The sequence below is a fragment of the Bos indicus genome, chromosome X, assembly GCF_029378745.1.
Source record: "Bos indicus isolate NIAB-ARS_2022 breed Sahiwal x Tharparkar chromosome X, NIAB-ARS_B.indTharparkar_mat_pri_1.0, whole genome shotgun sequence".
Taxonomy (NCBI): Eukaryota; Metazoa; Chordata; class Mammalia; order Artiodactyla; family Bovidae; genus Bos; species Bos indicus.
The window spans coordinates 86391361-86414982 of record NC_091789.1 but is presented as its reverse complement, the minus strand read 5'-3'; the positions used below and the strand labels follow the sequence as shown (position 1 = coordinate 86414982).

Here is a 23622-nt window from a genome sequence, read left to right as displayed (position 1 = left end):
ATTCTACAAAACCTTCCATTTTATATTAAAGGTGTGTATTTTAACAGAATTTGACCTTTATGGGCAAGAAGTAATGCAAAACATTTCTAATCAACTCTCTAGCAGATATGGCAACACTTTTGACACAACTAGATGTCAACTGATAAAAGATGAGATCTCTGATTACTATCTCAACAGATAACTATTAGCACAGGTCAGAAATTGTGACTGGCAAGTGCTCACACTTGGGAATCTCAGTACTAACATAATTCATAACATTATTTATTTCTTAGAACTGGGCTCTGCACTGTCCCAGTTCAATGTCAACTGAAGACCCCGGCAAGATACTGTACGGCTGACTTGATTTGCCAATGAAAACTTGTTTAAAGCGATTAAAAGAATTCTTGCTGTTTTTTGGCAATGCTGGGTAGAACTTGGCTCATCATGGAGCTGGGGTAATCAGAGAGTGAGCAAATGGTAATTTAGGTCCTTAGGCAAACATACAAGCTTTGAAGCTGGAATATTTCTAATTGCATGCCTAATGCTTGATTGACATGATTCTGAGGTTAGACAACTACCCCCAAGAAGCTGCTTCTAGTTTCTCATTGTTTACCAGTGACCGTCTACTCCTTCACACAAAGCTGTGCCTCACAAACTGGCAGTGGTCTGCCAGGGTCCAACATGTTTCTTCCTAGAGCTTAGATTCTATTCTGGATTATAGAAAAGCACTTCATTATATTTAACAAAGTGTGTGTGTGTGTATGTGCTAAGTTGATTCAGTCATGCCTGACTATTTGCGACCCCATGGACTGTAGCCTGCCAGGCTCCTCTGTCCATGGGATTCTCCAGGCAAAAATACTGGAGTGAGTTGCCATGCCCTCTTCCAGGGGATCTTCCCGACCCAGGGATCAAACCCACATCTCTTATGTCTGCTGCATTGGCAGGAGGATTCTTTACCACTAGTGCTGCCTGATAAGCCTATATATATATATATATATATATGTGTGTGTGTGTGTGTGTGTGTGTGTGTGTGTGTGTGTATGTGTGTGTAGTAATAGAGTGCAGAATTTCTTGAAAATGAGTGGAGAAGGCATTGGAAATTGGAAGTATGGGAAATTTTCTAAAGCACTGCCCCAAGTTATAGCCACTTCTCTGGAAATGCCCTTCTCATCTGTCTAGAAATCTTCTGCTTACTTTTCAAATGCCCACTCAAAAGGCATCCACCCCAAGCAGATAACTTCCTCCTCTATGATTTCATTGACTTTCCTCCAAGACCTTACTATGGCATTCATCACATCAATGGGATTAGTTGTTTATCTCCTCACTAGACAGATTGTAAAACTCAGAATAACAAGGTCTACAAAATTCTTTATGTCCTCAGTGCCTTGCACACTATTTGACTAGAGCAAGTGCCTAGCAAACAGTGAATGGATAGATGCATGAGTGAGTGGAAGGATGGAGGGATGGATGATAGGACAGACAGGAAAATGTCCATTCATGAAAGTCTGCCCACCTGAACAAGATTTTGAGTTCTTCTCCTAATATTTTAGTCAAGACCTCTGAATATAGAAATAGATTTCCACTGGGTTGTTTTTAATTTGTGTGTCAGTTACACTTTTACTTTTTTTTAAGTGGGGAAATAATCTATGTGATTAACCCTATTAAAAGACTCAGGAAAGAAAATCAGATGTTCGTATCAATCAATGCAGACAAAGTGGTTAACAAAATCCAATACAAACCCATGATAAAATTTCTCAAAAAACTAGAAATAGAGGGGAACTTCTTCAAAAACCCCATAGCTAACATCGTACTTTATGATGAATGCTGAATGTTTTCCTTCTAAGATGAAGAACAAGGTAAGAATGTCTACTGACATCATTTCTTGTCAGCTTTGTGAGGAAGGTTCTAACTAGTGCCATAAGGAAAGAAAATAAAAATTACAAGTTACCAGTTTTGACCAATTTTCTAATGATGGGTAGGGCTGTGTTCCCTCCCTGTAGTTTGGACTGAGACCAAACTATGGTAGGCATAATGGCAATAGTGGCGTCAATACTAAAGGAAATCAGTCCTGAATATTCATCGGAAAGACTGATGATGAAGCTGAAGCTCCAATACTTTGATCACCTAATGCAAAGAACCGACTCATTAGAAAAGACTGATCTGGGAAAGATTGAAAGCAAGGAGGAGAAGTGGACAACAGAGGACAAGATGGTTGGATGGCATCACCGACTGAATGGACATGAGTTTGAGAAAGCTATTGGAGATAATGAATGACAGGCAAGCCTGGCGTGCTACAGTTCATGGGGTCACAAAAAGTCGGACATGACTGAGCAACTGAACAGCAACAATCAGTTTTGAAAGAAAACTCTACTGTCTTTATATGCAGACAATGTGATCATCTTTGTAGAAATCATACAAAATCTGCAAAACAACCAGTAAAAACTGGTAAGTGAATATAACAAGTTCACAGAACACAAACTCTCTATTTAAAAATAAATTATATTCATATATAGCAGCAATTAAACAATCAGAAATATTGACATTTAAAAATATATATTTCATAATACATTCGAATATGTGAAATAATGTTAAGATGTCACTTTTCCCCAACTTCATCTATCCTAACTCTTTTTGTAGAAATTGACAAATCAATTCTAAAATTTATCTGGAAAGACAAAGTACTTTGAAATAAAACAACTTTGAAAAAAAAATTGGAGAACTACCTGATCTCAAAGTTCATAAAAAAGCAACAGTAATCAAGATACAGTGTTTTTAATATGACAATAGATGGTAGATCCGGAGAAGGCAATGACACCCCACTCCAGTACTCTTGCCTGGAGAATCCCATGGATGGAGGAGCCTCGTAGGCTGCAGTCCATGGGGTCGCAAAGAGTTGGACACGACTGAGCGACTTCACTTTAACTTTTCACTTTCATGCATTGGAGAAGGAAATGGCAACCCACTCCAGGGTTCTTGCCTGGAGAATCCCAGGGATGGGGGAGCCTGGTGGGCTGCCGTCTATGGGGTCGCACAGAGTCAGACACGACTGAAGTGACTTCACAGCAGCAGCAGCAGCAGATGACAGATCAACGAGCAGAACAGTGAACCCAGAAGTAGTCCCAAACATATATGGTCAATTGATCTTTAAGAAAAAATTCATTTGAATCTGTTCTAATGAGGTGGATAAAACTGGAGCCTATTGTACAGAGTGAAGTAAGCCAGAAAAAACACCAATAGAGTATACTAATGCATATATATGGAATTTAGAAAGATGGTAACGATAATCCTGTATGTGAGACAGCAAAAGAGACACAGATGTATAGAACAGTCTTTTGGACTCTGTGGGAGAGGCCGAGGGTGGGATGATTTGGGAGAATGGCATTGAAACATGTATAATATCATATGTGAAATGGATTGCCAGTCCAGGTTTGATGCATGATACAGGATGCTTGGGGCTGGTGCACTGGGATGACCCAGAGGGATGGGATGGGAACGGAGATGGGAGGGGGGTTCAGGATGGGGAACACATGTATACCCGTGGCAGATTCATGTTGATGTATGGAAAAACCAATACAATATTGTAAAGTAATTAGCCTCCAATTAAAATAAATAAATTTATATTTTAAAAAAAGAAAGTTGTAAAGCAATTCAATGGAGAAAGCATAGTCTATCTAATAATAACCATGTTGGAACATTTGGACATCATTATTTTTGTAAAAACCTTGATCAATAGCTCACATTTTATAAAAAATAACTCAAATCATAGACTTAAATGTAAATTGTAGAGCTATCAGGCGAAGAACAACAACTCAGTTTTTTTTTAATGGGTGAAATATATAAAGAGATACTTCAAAGAAGATATATGAAAACATGCCCAACATCATTAGTCATTAGGGATAAGCAAATTAAAACCACCCTGAGTGGGGACATTCTTCACCCCCCTTCTGATGTCTATTTCAGAAGCTTTCTCTGTCCCTTTTTCACTTTAATAAAACTCTGCTACACAAAAAATAAATAAATAAAACCACACTGAGAGAGTAGTACACACCTAAACTAAAAACTGGAAACGGCCCATTTTGTCCATGAACAGGTGAATGGATAAACAAATTCTGTTACATCCCTAACAATGGAATGCTACTTATCAACAAAAAGGAACGACCTGCTGATATATGTTACAACATGGATGCATCTCAAAATAATTAAGCTGAGTGAAAGAAATCAGACCCCCCCAAAGGATAATTGTATTGTATTTTTATATATAATTGTGTTTTTATACAATGTTTAATTATACATTGTATAATTGTATTTATATGAAATTCTAGAAGATGAAACTAGTCAGTAATGACAGGAAGCAGATCAGTGGTTGCTTGGGAATGCAGAGGGCACTGGACATGTGGATTAGTGGGAAAGGGATACCAAGGAGTATGAGGAAAATTTGGGAGGGAAATGGATATCTTTGTTCTTTTGATTATGATGATGGTTTCACGGTTGTACATATGTATGTCAAAACTTAACTTGTACCCTTAAATATGTACAATTATTGTATCCATGTTCAACCATTATAAGTAATCTTCATGGTTGAGGATAAAGCTGGTTGTAAATTAATCCATAGTTCGTGTTAAGAGAAAGGACATTGGCTTTGGGGCAGGGATTGGAGAAAAGAGACAGTTGGAATGAGAGACAGAAGCTATGCTTAGATGGCCCTGTGCCAGCATTCTTTTTCAGGTGAGGATTCTTGGAGGCTGGTTTGAGTTTAGTAGGGGCAAAAGATTCCTGTTTCAAAGTTCCTGGTTGGTTTTAGAGTAGCCAAGTAGTACATGCATGTGGTTTTTAAAAATATGAACTATGTACATAAAGGATTATAATGTAAACAACATTTCATGGTTCTAACCCTCTCTACTCCCAGTTCTAATCCTCTGAGATTATTACTTTTAACTACTTTTAACTCTATTAACTGTTTCTTTAGTTCTTCTGTGTTTGCTTCCATAGATACTGCTATTACTTGATTTATCTTTTAGTCTTTATTAATTTTCTACTGTGATGGATATTTACCTCAATTATTCTACCTCTTATCCTTATGTGGTTATCATGCCTTTTAGTCTCTCTGTTTATTAGGTAAGTATACTTAGACCTTTATTTCTTCCTCCATAAACTGGGCAGTATCTCATAACTCTTACTTGTAAGATGAAGCCACTAGTTCTTCCCTTTATCTCTCCTCTCTTCTACCTACTAACTCTTGTCATTTGGGTATCACATTTATGTTTTGTTTTTTTATCTATAATTAAGATCTGCCTCTTGAGAAATTTGTATGCAGGTCAGGAAGCAACAGTTAGAACTGGACATGGAACAACAGACTGGTTCCAAATAGGAAAAGGAGTTCGTCAAGGCTGTATACTGTCGCCCTGTTTATTTAACTTATATGCAGAGTACATCATGAGAAACGCTGGACTGGAAGAAACATAAACTGGAATCAAGATTGCCGGGAGAAATATCAAGAACCTCAGATATGCAGATGACACCACCTTTATGGCAGAAAGTGAAGAGGAACTAAAAAGCCTCTTGATGAAAGTGAAAGTGGAGAGTGAAAAAGTTGGCTTAAAGCTCAGCATTCAGAAAACGAAGATCATGGCATCCGGTCCCACCACTTCATGGGAAATAGATGGGGAAACAGTGGAAACAGTGTCAGACTTTATTTTTCTGGGCTCCAAAATCACTGCAGATGGTGACTGCAGCCATGAAATTAAAAGACACTTACTCCTTGGAAGGAAAGTTATGACCAACCTAGATAGCATATTCAAAAGCAGAGACATTACTTTGCCAACAAAGGTTCGTCTAGTCAAGGCTATGGTTTTTCCTGTGGTCATGTATGGATGTGAGAGTTGGACTATGAAGAAGGCTGAGCGCCGAAGAATTGATGCTTTTGAACTGTGGTGTTGGAGAATACTCTTGAGAGTCCCTTGGACTGCAAGGAGATCTAACCAGTCCATTCTGAAGGAGATCAGCCCTGGGATTTCTTTGGAAGGACTGATACTAAAGCTGAAACTCCAGTACTTTGGCCACCTCATGCAAAGAGTTGACTCATTGGAAAAGACGCTGATGCTGGGAGGGATTGGGGGCAGGAGGAGAAGGGGACGACAGAGGATGAGACGGCTGGATGGCATCACTGACTCGATGGACGTGAGTCTGAATGAACTCCGGGAGTTGGTGATGGACAGGGAGGCCTGGCCTGCTGTGATTCATGGGGTCGCAAAGAGTCGGACACGACTGAGTGACTGATCTGATCTGATCTGATAATTAAGTTAGCCTGTGCTTTTCTAATTGGTTATTTGTAAAAGTCGAAAATCAGTATTCAGTGTTTATACTCTTGTGGCTATTTAAAAATTTCCTCTCTTTTGTCAAGGGCAATGAGAGATTTAACATTTCTTAGTCTATATATATTTTTTTCTGGATTTTCTAATTGCCTGTGTTTTTTTCCTCATGTTATCTGCAGTATCCACAGTTTCTCTAATTCCTTAAAGGTGAGTAGAATCTTGAGCACCCTTCTCTTATTTTCAGGAGTCTTCCCTCCTGGAACCCTGCTTCCTTCCCTTCTGACTGCTGTGTAGCTGTCATCCTTGGACTTATTTTTATTAGTCTCTGGTTTTATGTTCACTCTTTACAGAATCCACCATGTCTCTCTTTCTTTACTAGTATTTCTTTATCATTTTGCCGGAGTATATTCCTAAGGAACTTCCTAAGATAGGGATGAGAGGTGAAATTTGAATCTTTGCAATCTGGAATTTTTTTTTTTTTTCCCGCCATCAAACTTAATTTATAGTTGGCTAAAAATAAAACAGTAGGTTCAAAATAAGTTTTCCTAAGAACTCAGAAGGCATTTCTCCATTGTTTTCTCTAACACCTAATGTTGCTGATGAGTTAACCAATCTATTCTAATTCTTCTTATTTTAACTATTAATGTTTTTCATCCCTGAGAGTTTTCAGGATCTTTTTTTTATCTTTGATGTTCTGAAACAATGTATATAGAGGTTGAGAAAAGTGGCTGGATACCCCAAATATGAGGCCTGTAAGTCCCACCCGTGTGTAAATACTCAGCATGAGACTTCCTTTACTCACTGTCCTGATCATGAGCACGAGTCAGGAATTTTTCTCTGAGAAAAGATTTCCACAGAAACACCCTGATGGTGAATCCTAATCAACAGCCATGTTTTTAAAAAATTGTTTTTTCTCTGTTCTATAGCTACTGAAACAGTATTGGTCTGCTGTTATGTCACATGACCAATTATTTTGTATTTACTTCAAGTGAGGCCCTGGGCACACTTAGATACAAGAGACACTAAAATGACAAGTTATCTAAGGACAAAATTGCAATATTTGATTAATCTCACAGTGCAATAGTCTTCCTGGACTTGCAGCTTTATTACCCGTCCTTTTCTGCCCTTTATGATTGTAGTGTAAGTGTTAAAGTTCTGGATTTGTGTCTCAGTCCTTTCCTTTTCCCCTCAATACTCAGGTTTGTGCTTCCCAGGCGTTTATTGCAGTTTGATTCCCTGCTGATTTTATCACCATGATTACCTCCCTGCTCCTAAGATACTTGTATTGAATTCAATTTTGCAGTACTTACACCCTATCCTGCCTGAGCTTTCCTTTTGAGATTCAGTTTCTATACTCACATTTCTGTGAGCCAGTCCTAGATTGATGGTCCACACACATGTGGGTGTGTGCTTAGTCACTCAGTTGTGTCCAACTCTTTGCAACCTCACGAACTGTAGCCCACAAGGCTCCTCTCTCCATGGGGATTCTCTAGGCAAGAATCCTGGAGTGGGTCACCATGCCCTCCTCCAGGGAATCTTCTCAAACCAGGGACTGAACCCAGGTCTCCCACATTACAGGTGGATTCTTTACTGTCTGAGCCACTAGGGAAGCTCCACTGGCCACATATCTATGTTCATATCCTTGGTATCCACCGATCCCCGTGGGTATGAAGGGAATGGCAACTTAACTCCAGTATTCTTGCCAGGAGAATCTCATGGACAGAGGAGCCTGGTGGGCTACAGTCCATGGGGTTGCACAACTGACCAACTAACACTTTCACTATCATGACTCATCTTTTCTTAAAATCCTTCTCACTGCCTAATTTTTCCTCCATGTTTTGAATGGTTTTGCCCTCTTAGAATCGATAGCAATCTGTTTCATAATTTACTTCTTACCTAAGTCCTATTCCCCTCCCCTTCAAATTTAGACTGTTGCAACTCTCTTTTCACTAGCTACCTTACTCTTACCTTTCTTGATCTTGAGTGTTGTAGACAACATGATTTAGAGGTAGTTTATGAGGTTTCGGTCTCCACTGGGAACCAAAAGGGATTTCATAGTGAAATTTTGGACAAGGAAAAAATCCTCGTTTAAACTTGCGTAGGCAATCTCCTTTCAGTCATAATGCCCCTCTAACCTGCATTAGTCCAGCTTTGTAAATATAAACTGCAACATTATTATAAAATTTTCAAAAACCACTTAAGAATTCATAATTAAGAGAATGTATTTAAGCTAATATTTTCTGAATACCAAGTTCAGTATTGGCTGAGATGGTTTTATCCTGGCACTTATAAGTTCTACAGGTATATTCTGATATATAAACTGATTCTATTCACAAACGGTAGCCTTAAGTGATTTCCAGGTATTACAAGAAGTATATGTTTTTCTCCTTATCAAAGTGTCAAACTGTCTTTCACTTTAGGGTATGGGAAATTATTTATTATATAAGCAGACTCTCCCAAGAGAAGGCAGTGGCATCTGACATATTTTGGTGCCCTTCTTTTGATTGAAAGATGTCACTACCAACTTCACCCACACTTCTAGGGATCAAAGACTAAATCTTGAACCAAAAGCCTTTTCTTTCTATATGACACACATACACACTGCTTTCTGATTTGTGGCTGCAACTGCTATTTGTAGAGCCTGTCAATGTCTGTATTTCTGTGTTCAACTTGTGGTCAGCTAAAAAAGAGCCTTTGCTCAGAAAGTTTCCAAATTCTGTACAATTGCATTCCAAGCTGGTCATGGTTGCTTTTTTCCCAAGCAGCCCACAACTATGTCATGTTATTTGAAACTATGCTTCATTACATCCTTTAGAGTATTTCTTATTCCCCTTCTGCTTATGGTTATGCCATAAAGCTCACCATACTGAAGATGCTTGGGTATTCTTCTGTCATTGCCTCTCTGCACATGTCAGCTGTGAGCATTGTTTTAATGCTCATAGACCAGCTGACTTCCAGAATCTCAGTAGGGGTGGACCTCTCCTGCCATTTCACATTAAACACAACTCCAACAGTAAAATAGTTCAGCAAGGTAAATGTGCCATCTTTGGCAGGTATGAATTTCAAAGTCATAAAAAGCTACAGACAACTTGCATTGTCTATTGATAAGAATCAATTCCATAATTATTCTTCAGTTCTGTTCTGGATGTTAGGAATAGGGCCAAACCTAGGAAACAGATGATCAGAAGAGAAATCCATTTCCCCCCTTTGTGTTAGTAGATGTGTGTTTAAAATAACTCACCTTTCCCTGTAATGTGCATCTTAAACAAATTTACCCTTAACCAGCTCCAGTACTCTTGCCTGGAAAATCCCATGAATGGAGGAGCCTGGTAGGCTGTAGTCCATGGGGTCACTAAGAGTCAGACATGACTGAGCGACTTCCCTTTCACTTTTCACTTTCATGCATTGGAGAAGGAAATGGCAACCCACTCCAGTGTTCTTGCCTGGAGAATCCCAGGGACAGGGGAGCCTGGTGGGCTGCCGTCTCTGGGGTCACACAGAGTCGGACATGACTGAAGCGACTTAGCAGCAGCAGCAGCAACCCTTAACCAGAGGACAAGATCACACAGGTTCAAAACCTACAAGTAACCTTTGAGGAGTATACTACCAATAGAAGAGAAGAAATTTTCATATTAAAAATATTTGGCATTATTTGATGTCTTAAATGATCTCCGCTGCTCATGCTGTTGCTAAGTCGCTTCAGTCATGTCCAACTCTGTGCGACCCCATAGACGGCAGCCCACCAGGCTCCTCTGTCCTTCACTGTCTCCCAGAGTTTGCCCAAACTCATGTCCATTGAGTTGGTGATACCATCCAACCATCTCACCCTCTGTCACCCTCTTCTTTTGCCTTCAACCTTTCCCAGCATCACGTCTTTCCAATGACTTGGCTCTTCACGTCAGGTGGAATCCATGTATGTGGCTAAGTCGCTTCAGTCGTGTCCGACTCTGAGTGACCCCATAGATGGCAGCCCACCAGGCTCCCCCGTCCCTGGGATTCTCCAGGAAAGAACACTGGAGTGGGTTACCATTTCTTTCTCCAATGCATGAAAGTGAAAAGTGAAAGTGAAGTCGCTTAGTGGTGTCTGACCCTTCGTGACCCCATGGACTGCAGCCTACCAGGCTCCTCCGTCCATGGGGTTTTCCAGGCAGGAGTACTGGAGTGGGGTGCCATTGCCTTCTCCGTAAATGATCTCTAGAGCCCCAAAATAGGAGCTAAGAAAAGGCAGAGATTGAACTGGTCTGTAGTATAATTTCTTGTCAATGCCACACTATGGTAATCTCCTCAAATAAAGATACTATTCTTTTTTATTTTGCTTTCTACTTTGTAGTCACTTGCATTATGGGGCAGTGGTTTTTAAGTCAAACTGCCTAGAGAGCAGAATTCAGTAACTGCTTTTAGCTCTATGTGAAAAATTTTGGTTCTCCTTAATTTCCATGTTTAATTTACTACATAATTTCAGTCATCATCAGATATATTTTTTAAAAAGAGGGATGGTACGGGGAGGGAGGTGGGAGGGGGGTTCAGGATGGGGAACACGTGTACAACTGTGGCGGATTCATGTTGATGTATGGCAAAACCAGTACAATATTGTAAAGTAATTAGCCTCCAATTAAAATAAATAAATTTAAAAAAAAACATGGATAGTCCCCAGCACTCACATCAGAGATGTCCAGGGTGCTGATTTCCTTTGGCATTTGGACTGATGGCTGCTACCTCTACTCTGACGCTGCTGGTGGCAGCTCCCATGGGATGCTGTGATCAATGTTGAGTGTCCTTGTTTCTTCTCTCTCATTCTTAAGATCCATTTGATTTGCTAACTGCCAGTAGGATAATGTGGCCTTAATCTACCTCACCATGGTTTATCTTAAGAAATGTGGTCTGATTCATGTCAAATAAAATGCTGGCTTTATAGAATGGATTACTGATAGTTCTATTATTCTTTTGACAGAGAGACACTTATTAGGGGCCTACTATGTGCCAGGTCCAGAGCTAGGCAATAAGGTTACCAAAATGGACAAAATGAGGTCTCTGACCTCAAGAAGCTTATGAGTAATTTCCTATGAATCAGTAAACTACTAATACAGTCACTTACATTGCCATGAAGTATAAAATGAATCAAATTTATTCTATGTCAATATTGGTAAAAATAAAAAGGTACCCAGTAATTTTGTGGGTTGAGATACTAGAGAAAAAGTGTTCATAGCAATATCTGGAGACTCACTGGCAATAATGAATTTATCCCTCATGTCTCAGCAGTAACGAATTGTTTCCAGCTGAGTTCCCTGTCATCTGCAGGTGCTGTTTAACATGTAATTTTACCATAGGAAACAAGGGTGTAATCAGTTAATAAAGTGTAAAGAATTAGATTTTTTTCCCCTTGAGCAAATTGTCTGGCTGTGGCCAACATTCCTGTTGCCTCCTCCCTTTTGCAACAGTAAAGAAATATTTGAAGAGAGAAGGCTGTTTTGTTCATATTCTGCAACTTGGCTCTGGAGACCATCCTAATGAATGCAAAACTCAAGCTAGAATTCTAGACTTTGTATGAGCAGCCACTGATTTTTGTCTTTACCATTATACTACACAGAGGATAGTTTTCCCTCCTACCTCTAATTGAGACTCAAATAAGGTCACTGTGAATAGGAATCCTCTTTCAACCTAACCATTGTTCTGTGTTGCTTTCATTGGGAAAATAGAAACTATGTTTTGTTCAAAGTATTTTCATATACAGGCAGTCCCCGTCTAATGAGCACTTGAGTTTAAAATGTCCCATACTCACCAACAGCCTCTCTGAAGGAACTTTAAGCTACTCCTACTACCCGTGGAAACTGGAGTTGTTTCTGCTATCCGTAGGAGTTGGTTTTGCCCTCAGCTCTCCTTCTCTGGAAGCCTAAGTTCTCACGGGCTCCCCATCAGACCCTTTGAAACAATTAATATGTGAGCACATTCTCTCCCACTGCTGCCATCAGGACTTAAGAAGCTGATTGAAGACCCTGCCAGAATCCTCATAGGAACTGAACCCATGAGGGAACACAAAGAGTATAAAGAAAATTCTAGAATTTTGGCTGGTGATGGTGGGGAGGTTATCCATTTGTGCTTCAAAATCCCTTTCCCCTAGAAATAGTATTATACTGTAATAACATACCTATGTAAAACTCGGTTCTCTGACAGCTTCACTTATCCAGACCACAGCCAGAAATAAGCAGTAAACAAATGACTTCTATGCCACCAGAGAATATGCATCTTACTTATTGCGAAAACCATTCAAAAACACACTGCCTGTTTACTCTGTTTGTACATGATTTTAATTAGTTTTAATGAGGTGACAAGCCTATAGAAGATTATAAGTAGCAAATTTGAAGAGACTGGAAAAGATGCTACAACTAGGTGGAGTGAAATCTGTTAGTTGACAGCAAGGTAAGAGACCAAAAAAAGTGTTGATAAGAAGTTATGAATGCAAAACCCAACCACAATGAAAAATTCCTTTGCATCCACAAGCATGGCTACAATTAAAAATTGATAATATCAAGCATACTGAAGATGCAGAACACTGGAGCTCTCCTACATTGCCAGTGGGAATATATTAATACAATGGTAAAGTTGCTGGAAAATAGTTTGATAGTTCCTTATCAGATCAGATCAGATCAGTCGCTCAGTCGTGTCTGACTCTTTGCGACTCCATGAATCGCAGCAGGCCAGGCCTCCCTGTCCATCCCCAACTCCCAGAGTTCACTGAGACTCATGTCCATCGAGTCAGTGATGCCATCCAGCCGTCTCATCCTCTGTCGTCCCCTTTGCCTCCTGCCCCCAATCCCTCCCAGCATCAGCGTCTTTTCCAATGAGTCAACTCTTCATATGAGGTGGCCAAAGTACTGGAGTTTCAGCTTTAGCATCATTCCTTCCAAAGAACACCCAGGGCTGATCTCCTTCAGAATGGACTGGTTAGATCTCCTTGCAGTCCAAGGGACTCTCAAGAGTCTTCTCCAACACCACAGTTCAAAAGCATCAATTCTTCGGTGCTCAGCCTTCTTCACAGTCCAACTCTCACATCCATACATGACCACAGGAAAAACCATAGCCTTGACTAGACGAACCTTTGTTGGCAAAGTAATGTCTCTGCTTTTGAATATGCTATCTAGGTTGGTCATAACTTTCCTTCCAAGGAGTAAGCGTCTTTTAATTTCATGGCTGCAGTCACCATCTGTAGTGATTTTGGAGCCCAGAAAAATAAAGTCTGACACTGTTTCCACTGTTTCCCCATCTATTTCCCATGAAGTGGTGGGACCGGATGCCATGATCTTCGTTTTCTGAATGCTGAGCTTTAAGCCAACTTTTTCACTCTCCACTTGCACCTTCATCAAGAGGCTTTTGAGTTCCTCTTCACTTTCTGCCATAAGGGTGGTGTCATCTGCATATCTGAGATTATTGATATTTCTCCCAGCAATCTTGATTCCAGCTTTTGCTTCTTCGAGTCCAGCGTTTCTCATGATGTACTCTGCATATAAGTTAAATAAACAGGGTGACAATATACAGCCTTGATGTACTCCTTTTCCTATTTGGAACCAGTCTGTTGTTCCATGTCCAGTTCTAACTGTTGCTTCCTGACCTGCATACAAATTTCTCAAGAGGCATCTCAGGTGTTCTGGTATTCCCATCTCTTTCAGAATTTTCCACAGTTTATTGTGATCCACACAGTCAAAGGCTTTGGCATAGTCAATAAAGCAGAAATAGATGTTTTTCTGGAACTCTCTTGCTTTTTCCATGATCCAGCGGATGTTGGCAATTTGATCTCTGGTTCCTCTGCCTTTTCTAAAACCAGCTTGAACATCAGGAAGTTCACAGTTCACATAGTGCTGAAGCCTGGCTTGCAGAATTTTGAGCATTACTTTACTAGCATGTGAGATGAGTGCAATTGTGTGGTAGTTTGAGCATTCTTTGGCATTGTCTTTCTTTGGGATTGGAATGAAAACTGACCTTTTCCAGTCCTGTGGCCACTGCTGAGTTTTCCAAATTTGCTGGCATATTGAGTGCAGCACTTTCACAGCATCATCTTCCAGGATTTGAAATAGCTCAACTGGAATTCCATCACCTCCCCTAGCTTTGTTCATAGTAATGCTTTCTAAGACGCACTTGACTTCACATTCCAGGATGTCTGGCTCTAGGTCAGTGATCACACCATCGTGATTATCTGGGTCGTGAAGATCTTTTTTGTACAGTTCTGTGTATTCTTGCCATCTCTTCTTAATAGTTCACTTACCATATATCCCTAAGGTTCCACCCTTAGTGTTGACCCAAGAAAAATGAAAACGTATGTCCCTACAAAGACTCATACTCACATCAGCTTTATTCATAACATCCCATACTGGAAATAACCAAAATGTCCCTCAAAAGGCAGATGCGTTTAAAAGCTATAGTATATCCATACAATTAAGTACTACTCAGGAAGAAAAAGGAATGAACTACCAATATTCAATAATGTGGATGAGTGTCACAGACATTGTGCTGAGAGAAAGAAACAACACAAAATCATATAATCATGTTGTATGATTCCATTTATCTAAACTTCTAGAATGGGAAAACCTAAAGTATAGTGATAAAATCAGAACAGTGGTGCCTGGGTTTGGGGTAGCACTGAAGAATGATTGCAAGGGACACAAGGGGAAATTCTGGGGTGATGGAAATGTTCTGTATCTTGATTACAATAGTGGTTACAAATGTGTGTATTTTTCAGGCTGTGTGCTTAAAATATGTGCACTTTATTGTATGTTTGTGTGCTCAGTCACTCAGTCATGTCTGACTTTGAGGCCCCATGGACTGTAGCCCACCAGGCTCCTCTGTCCATGGAATTTTTCAGGCAAGAATACTGGAGTGTGCTGCGATTTCCTTCTCTAGGGGGTATTCCCAACCCAAGGATTGAACCCACATCTCTTGTTCTCCTGCATTGGCAGGCAGATTCTTTACCACTAGCCCCACCCTGGAAGTCCTTTAATTGTATATAAATTATAGCTAAAACTTTCATAAAAGAACAAAATATGCAAAAGGAAAAATTCTTCCAAGGATCTCCCTACTATAGGATAAAATTTTAATTCCTTAACATGATCTGGTCTTTGTTTAATCCCTCTTGCCTCATTCCTTACCATTCCTTCCCACCTCCTACCACTTATTTTAAGGTACTTTTATTTCCAAAAATAGCTTTTCTCTCTCTCCTCTGAACCTTGAAGCACAATGGTCCTTTTGCCTGGAATTCGTTTTCATTTTCCCATTCCTCACTAAATTCTCAACATCCTACAGAATTCATAGAAGTAGCACCTCCTGCAAGAAGCCTTGTCCACTCCGTCTGTATTAGATACTTTTCCTCTTGTTCCCAGAGAACTTTATGCTTCTCTTTACTTAACAAAGCATGATTACTCTGTAAAGTAATTGTAACTTTAAAAAAAAAAAAAAAAAACACTTGAAACCATAGTGGGCTGGTGCCATTTAATGTACAGACAAATAGTTTTCTACATACTTAGTAAACACAGAGTTAAATCATGTTGTAGTCTAATTTCTAGTCAAAATAGTTAGAGTTTCAGCACTCAAAGTTATTAAGAACACTCTTCTATCTAGAATTACTTGTTCTACCCTAAAATAATTGAGATTTTAGTGTAAATAGCAGTTTGGGATTATATCATTATTATTGTGATAAGTTATTTATGTTGGCATCACCGACTCAATGGACATGAGTTTGAGTAAACTCCGGGGAGTTGGTGATGGACAAGGAGGCATGGTGTGCTGCAGTCCATGGGGTCTCAAAGAGTCAGACACAACTGAGCTACTGAACTGAACTGAACTGAACTGATTTATGTTGTGGGTTAAGTAACTTTATATGGGCTTTATCTGGAAACCTAGCCAGACTTTATTATATTGATTCTACGAGAAAATGCATTTTACATTCCAGACAAGTAAGAAGGGGGCAAGAGAGGATGAGATGATTGGATGGCGTCACTGACTCAGTGGTCGTGAGTTTGAGCAAACTCCAGGAGATAGTGAAGCACAGGGAAGCCTATCAGGCTGCAGTTTATGGGGTTGCAAAAGGATGGACACAACTTAGTGACTGAACAACAAGAAAGAAGTTACAAAAACACTGCTCAGTTGAACTATGTGAAATTGCTGATATTTAACCATTTTTGACATACAAAAATGGCAATTTCATATGATTCAACCTAAATATTTTTAAATAAACCCTAAGGCAAGTTGGAGATTGCCTATACATCCATTTATCAATTATGTATTTAATACATGTATATATTCTGCAAAATGCTAATCTTGTATATTAAGGCTATTGGCTGCAGTTTTTCTATGTAAACAGTAAATCACATGCTTTTGAAGAAAGTTTGTGTAGAATGTTAAGGCTTTCTTGAGTTCTACCCATCTTTTTTCCAGTTAATCAAAGATGCAGCAGAAATGAGGATATTCTGGAATTGTTTATTTTTTGAACCAACACTAGGATGAAAATATAGATTCATTTCTTCCTTTTAGCCTCTAAACTAACCAGTCTTTTTTAATATTAATTTCACATATAATAATATCTCTCATTTATTAAATGTATATTACATGCTGTGTACTTGCTAACACAATAATTACTTAATGAACAAAGTACAATTATTGCCCCTATTTATAAATGAGGAAATTAAAACTTAAGGACCTTGCCCAAATTTACACAACTATAAGTGGTAGAGTCGGGTTTGGAATCACTTTCAATCCTATTTTCTAATACTCTGTCCACTGTTTTCCTCAAGCACATTTTCTTTAGCCACAAATACACACTCATGCTGAAAAATTATGATTAATTCAGTCAAGTATATATTTAAGCTGTGATTATCATTAGTGATACCAGGCCCATTCACATATGAAATACATTGTATTATTATGAGAGATCATCATAAGACAGTAGAGGACCAAGTACTGAAATGAACCTTATAGACCACAAGTTCTATAGGAATTCTATTGGAGTAAGAAAGGGAGAAAATAATTGTGCACTTTGTCATTACTAACTGCCAGAAGAGTGTTAACATAAACGATACCATTCTATCATAGTTGGATGCACAGCATTCTGGGAACAAACCAAAAGTTCAGCATAGATAGGACTGTGGAAAAGTAATGGCTATATAATAATGCGGTCCAAGAAGGAGTAACAAGCTGAAGTCTAGTTCTGGGAAGACATCAGTAGTATGTAAGGGAAATTAGGAATCTATGACTGGGATCTCTGAACCCTAGAACTATATTGACAAGTAGGTCTGAAGGATTACCCATTAGATATTTGGGGCAGATGACAAAGGGGCAGAAGATATTAACCAAAATTTCATGCCTACATTATTAAAATAATAATGGTATCAAAAATGAAAGAATTTGCACAGTGGAAGGAAGGGTGAGCTTAGATTTTAGACACTCTGAGTTTTCTTTTTTTTTAAAGTATAGTAGATTTACAATATTGTGTTAGTTTCAGATGTACAGCACAGTAGTTCAGATGAATATATATATTTCAAGGTTTTTCACTTACAGGTTATTACAAAATATTTATAGTTCATTGGGCTATACAGTAGGTGCTTGTTCTTTAATCCCAAGCTCCTAATTTATCCCTCCCCCTCTTTCCCCTTTCTTAATCATAAGTTTGTTTTCTATATCTGTGGTTCTAGTTCTGCTTTGTAAATAAGCTCATTTTTATCTGTTTTTAAGATTCCACATATTAGCAATATCATATGATTTTGTCTTTGTCTTACTTCACTTAATATGATAATCTCTAGGTCCATCCTTGTTTCTGCAAATGGCAATGTTTCATTCTTTTTAATAACTAATACTCCATTGTATATTCCATTCCATATCTGTCTATCTATATATATATGTACGACATCTTTATCTATTTATCTTAGACACTCTGAATTGAAAGTGAAGGCAGATTGTCTACAGAAAGCCAGTTTTTTCTGTTGGCTATTGTTGACTGGGGCTTCCCTGGTGGCTCAGTGGTAAAGAATTTACCTGCCAAAGCAGGAGACATGGATTTGATCCTGGGTTGGATAGATCCCCTGGAGAAGGAAATGGCAACCCATTCCAGTATTCTTGCCAGGAAAATTCCATGGACAGAGGAGCCTGGTGGGCTGCAGTCCATGGGTCACAAAAGAGTTCGATATGACTTAGTGACTAAACCACAACAAAAATAGTTGACTGGGTCAACCTTTAACTTAGCTACTCCTTATTTTTCAGATGGCCCTTGTGAATTTCTTCATCCCTAAAGAAAAGTCATACTCTGAAGAGGAAAGTAGGCGTGTTCGCCGCAATAAAAGAAGCAAAAGCAGTGAAGGAGCAGATGGTAAGTCTGCTTGGGTGATCCTTTATCACGTATTTGACTATACCATTCTAAAAACTACTTTTTCAAGTGTGCTTCACCATCTCATATATTATCCATAGATTTAAGGTTGCAGAAGATTTTCCCAGCCTAACCTACCTAATCTACTCTTAGCTGCCTATACAAAGATCCTCCCTCCTCCAATCCCAGATACCTGTAGTCCTTTCACAGTGTATCTGAGAGCCATGATGGCATTTGTACCTCTCAAGATCACCCTCCATAAAGACCTCATCTCTCCTAGGGACATCCTATATCTACTAAGACCATCAAGAGAATTCAGTCCTATTCTTGAAATTGACAGAGTATTGTGCCATGGTAGCACTTACATGATATGTTAAATCCAATGATAATTATGTCTTCATTGGTATCAGCTACCATGCCTCTGGGGCTTCCCTCGTAGCACAGTCAGTAAAGAATCTGCCTGCAATGCAGGAGACCCAGGTTCAATCCCTGGGTCAGGAAGATCCCCCTGGAGAAGGAAATGGCAACCAACTCCAGTATTCTTGCCTAGAGAATCCCATGGACCAAGGAGCTTGGAAGGCTACAGTTCATTCTGTCATAAGAGTCAGACACAACTTAGTGACTACACCACCACCACCAGGCCTCTAGAATTTATCTGTAAGTTCTTCGACTACAGAGTTTCATTTCTCTTTGTAAAGCCCCAAAATCCAGTCTAGTATCTAGCAAGTTGTTGGTGTTTATAATATAAGTCAATGACGTTGATTGCCCCATTAGCTAAGTTATGATTTGGCATGAAAACCATCCGTATTGAAGGTGAAACAGTTTCAAGTTAACTAGCAATGCATTTTGTGGGGCATAAAAAAATGTTGAGCTAGTTCTTGGGCAGGATCTTTGAACTGATCTATTTTAACATCTTTCTGTCAATTGATAGAATGATACCTCTTTGGCATATGAGTTTGTAGAATGCATAGCTCTGGGCTATTGTAAAGCCATCTAGATTCAAAGACAGCACATGTCTGACTGAATCTTCTAAAGATATATGTTCTAGGGGGTTACAAAGCAATATGACTTTATGAAAGTGAAAATGAGATTTTTTTAAAGCTGACATTTGTCAGAGTAAAAAAGGTACAATGATGGAAGCAGTTCTAGATGGCATAAGCAATTGATGCACTGGGGCCAAGAGTTTGTCATTTGAGACAAGAAGAGGTAAAGCTGGATGAAGTCTGAAAAAGAGTTTAGAACAACAACCTGTAATAAAGACAAGAGTCAGAAATAAGGTAATTAGGGTGTTTCTTGAGCATCACTGAAGGCTCAGGGGTAAGGAACCCCCCTGCAATGCAGGAGACACAGATTTAAACACTGGGTTGGAAAGATCCCCTGGAGGAGGAAATGGCAACCCATTCCAGCATTCTTGCCTGAAAAACCCCATGGACAGAGGAGCCTGGTGGGCTATAGTCCAAAGTGTCATGAAGAATCGGTAACAACTGAGTGACTGAATACACACACACACACACACACACACACACACACACACAGGTGTTTCTAGTCAATGGAGTTGGCAACAGCTTTGAGCCCTTCAACTGAGAACTGAGCCAGTGGTGCTGTTCTCTAGAGCAGATATTTTATATATAATTAATGACCAAGTTTGAACCTATGAAATGCGGTCCATGAAGTAAGAGGCACCCATTATTGACATCTGTTTTTCGCCAGTTTCCTGGAAGTCTTTGGAAAGCGAAAGTCACTCAGTCATGTCTGACTCTTTGTGACCCCATTAACTCTACAGTCCATGGAATTCTCCAGGTCAGAATACTGGAGTGGGTAGCCCTTCCCTTCCCCAGGGGATCTTCCCAATCCAGGGATCAAACACAGGTCTCCTGCATTGCAGGCAGATTCTTTACTAGCTGGGCCACAGAGAAGCCCAAGAAAACAGGAGTAGGTAGCCTATCCCTTCTCCAGGGGATCTTCCTGACCTTGGAATCAAACCAGGGTCTCCTGCATTGCAGGCGGATTCTTTACCAGCTGATCTACCAGGGAAACCTATATATAAACTGAGAACTAAGAATCAAGGTCACTTTCCTCTCCTTATCTTATTCTGTGATGTATGTAGATCTTTCCACCTTCAATTCTTCCTCTGAACCACTCCCAGTACCACCAAATCTTTCATATTCCCTGATTGTTACAAAAGAGAGAAGAGAGGTGATAAGAACAATATCACCTTCTGTAGTGGGCATGGTCTTCCCTTCCTCTCCCCAGAGGCTTTTACAGTCCAGTGGCTTTTAAAGTTTACCTATACATCTGACTTTCCAAGTTTTCTCATAAAGAAGGCAACTTCCTCCTCTCTCCCAAACCACTTTATCTGGATCTGACCACCAGAATCTCTGCTACTGATCTTCTTTAAAGTCTTTACTCTGTTTTGAAACAAAATAGTTTTTCCGTCTGTTGAAGGACAAAGTCTCTGTTATTAATTTTTAGCACTTCTTGTCTAATTTCCTCCTGATCTCATACTCTCATCAGTCACTAGATGCTGCTCACTTTGTGCCTACATCAAACTGGTTGTGCAATCCTAGATATATATATATATATATATATATATATGTATATATATATATATATTAATCTTCAAAGATTATATTAGTATAATATTGAGAAGTAAAGAGCAAAATGCAATTATTAGAAGACAACTGCTCTACAATATTTTATTGGCCTCTACCACACATCAACACAAGCAGATATTTTCTTTAAACAGATTCAGTTCACTTCAGTTCACTTCTAAATTGTATTCAGTTGTACCTCAGTTCGGTTCAGTTGCTCAGTCATGTCTCACTCTTTGCGATGCCGTGGACTGCAGCATGCCAGGCTTCCCTGTCCATCACCAACTCCTGGAGCTTGCTCAAACTCAAGTCCATTGAGTCCATGATGCCATCAAACCATTTCATCCTCTGTTGTCCTTTCCTCCTGCCTTCAGTCTTTCCCAGCATCAGGGTCTTTTCCAAGGAGTCAGTTCTTCTCATCAGGTGGCCAAAGGATTGCAGTTTCAGCTTCAGCATCAGTCTTTCCAGTGAATATTCAGGACTGATTTCCTTCAAGATTGACTGGTTTGATCTCCTTGCAGTCCAAGGGACCCTCAAGAGTCTTCTCCAACACCACAGTACAAAAACATCAATTCTTTGATGCTCAGTTTTCTTTATAGTCCAACACTCACATCCATACATGACTACTGCAAAAACCATAGCTTTGACTAGATGGACCTTTGTTGTCAAGGAAAGGTCTCTACTTTCCAATATGCTGTCTAGGTTTGTCATAGCTTTTCTTCCAAGGGGCAAGTATCTTTTAATTTCATGGCTGCAGTCACCATCTGCATTGATTTTGGAGCCCTCCCAAAAAAAGTTTCTCACTGTTTCCCTGGTTTCCCCATCTATTTGCCATGAAGTGATGGGACCAGATGCCATGATCCTTGTTTTTTGAATGGTCAGTTTTAAGCCAGATTTTTCACTCTCCTCTTTCACTTTTATCAAGAGGCTCTTTAGTTCTTCACTTTCTGCCATAAGGGTGATGTCATCTGCGTAGCTGAGCTTATTGATATTTTTCCAGGCAATCTAGATTCCAGCTTATGCTTCATCCAGCCCAACATTTCACATGATGTACTCTGCATATAAGTTAAATAAGCAGGGTGACAATATATAGCCTTGAGGTAATCCTTTCCCAATTTGGAACCAGTCTTGTTCCATGTCCAGTTCTACCTGTTGCTTCTTGACCTGCATACAGATTTCTCATGAGGTAGGTAAATTGGTCTGCTATTCCCATCTCTTGAAGAATTTTCCACAGTTTGTTGTCATCTACACAGTCAAAGCCTTGGTGTAATCAATAAAGAAGAAGTAGATGTTTTTCTGGTATGCTCTTGCTTTTTCAATGATCCAATGGATGTTGGAAATTTGATCTCTTGTTCCTGTGCCTTTTCTAAAACCATCTTGAACATCTGGAAGTTCACAGTTCATGTACTGTTGAAGCCTGCCTTGGAGAATTTTGAGCATTACTTTACTAGCGTGTGAGATGAATGCAATTGTGTGGTAGTTTGAACATTCTGTGGCATTGCCTTTCTTTGGGATTGGAATGAAAACTGACTTTTTCCAGTGCTGTGGCCACTGCTGAGTTTTCCAAATTTGCTGGCATATTGAGTGCAGCACTTTCACAGCATTGTCTTTTAAGATTTGAAATAGCTCAACTGGAATTCCATCACCTCCACTAGCTTTGTTCGTAGTGATGCTTTCTAAGGCCCACTTGACTTCACATTCCAGGATGTGTGGCTCTAGGTGAGTGATCACACCATCGTGATTATCTGGGTCATGAAGATCTTCTTTGTATAGTTCTTCTTTGTATTCTTGCCACCTCTTCTTAATGTCTTCTGCCTCTGTTAGGTCCATACCATTTCTATCCTTTATTGTGTCCATCTTTGTATGAAATGTTCCCTTGGTATCTCTAATTTTCTTGAAGAGATCTCTAGTCTGTCCCATTCTATTGTTTTCCTCTATTTCTTTGCACTGATCACTGAGGAAGGCTTTCTTATCTCTCCTTGCTATTCTTTGGAAATCTACATTCAAAGGGTATATCTTCCCTTTTCTCCTTTGCCTTTCACTTCTCTTCTTTTCTCAGCTATTTGTAAGGCCTCCTCAGACAACCATTTTGCCCTTTTCCATTTCTTTTTCTTGGGAATGCTCTTGATCACTGCCTCCTGTACAGTGTCACGAACCTCTGTTCATAGTTCTTCAGGCACTCTGTCTATCAGATCTAATCCTTTAAATCTATTTGTCACTCCCACTGTATAATCATAAGGGATTTGATTTAGGTCATATCTGAATGGTCTAGAGGTTTTCCCTACTTTCTTAAATTTAAGTCTGAATTTTTCAATAAGAAACTCATGATCTGAGACACAGTCTGGAGCCAAGTCAGCTCCAGGTCTTGTTTTTGCTGACTGTATACAGCTTCTCCATC

At 39.5% G+C, this 23622-nt stretch overlaps 1 protein-coding gene across 4 annotated transcripts in view; it reads left to right on the top strand.

Annotated features, from left to right (window-relative positions):
- The window catches only part of EDA (ectodysplasin A), a 397326-nt gene that overhangs the window by 260735 nt on the left and 112969 nt on the right, over window positions 1-23622 (top strand). For all 4 annotated transcript variants that reach the window (XM_070784631.1, XM_070784630.1, XM_070784629.1 and 1 more), the window contains exon 2: window positions 18531-18636. In XM_070784631.1, coding sequence (XP_070640732.1) covers window positions 18531-18636 — 106 coding nt within the window. The remainder of the gene's footprint in view (window positions 1-18530; window positions 18637-23622) is intronic.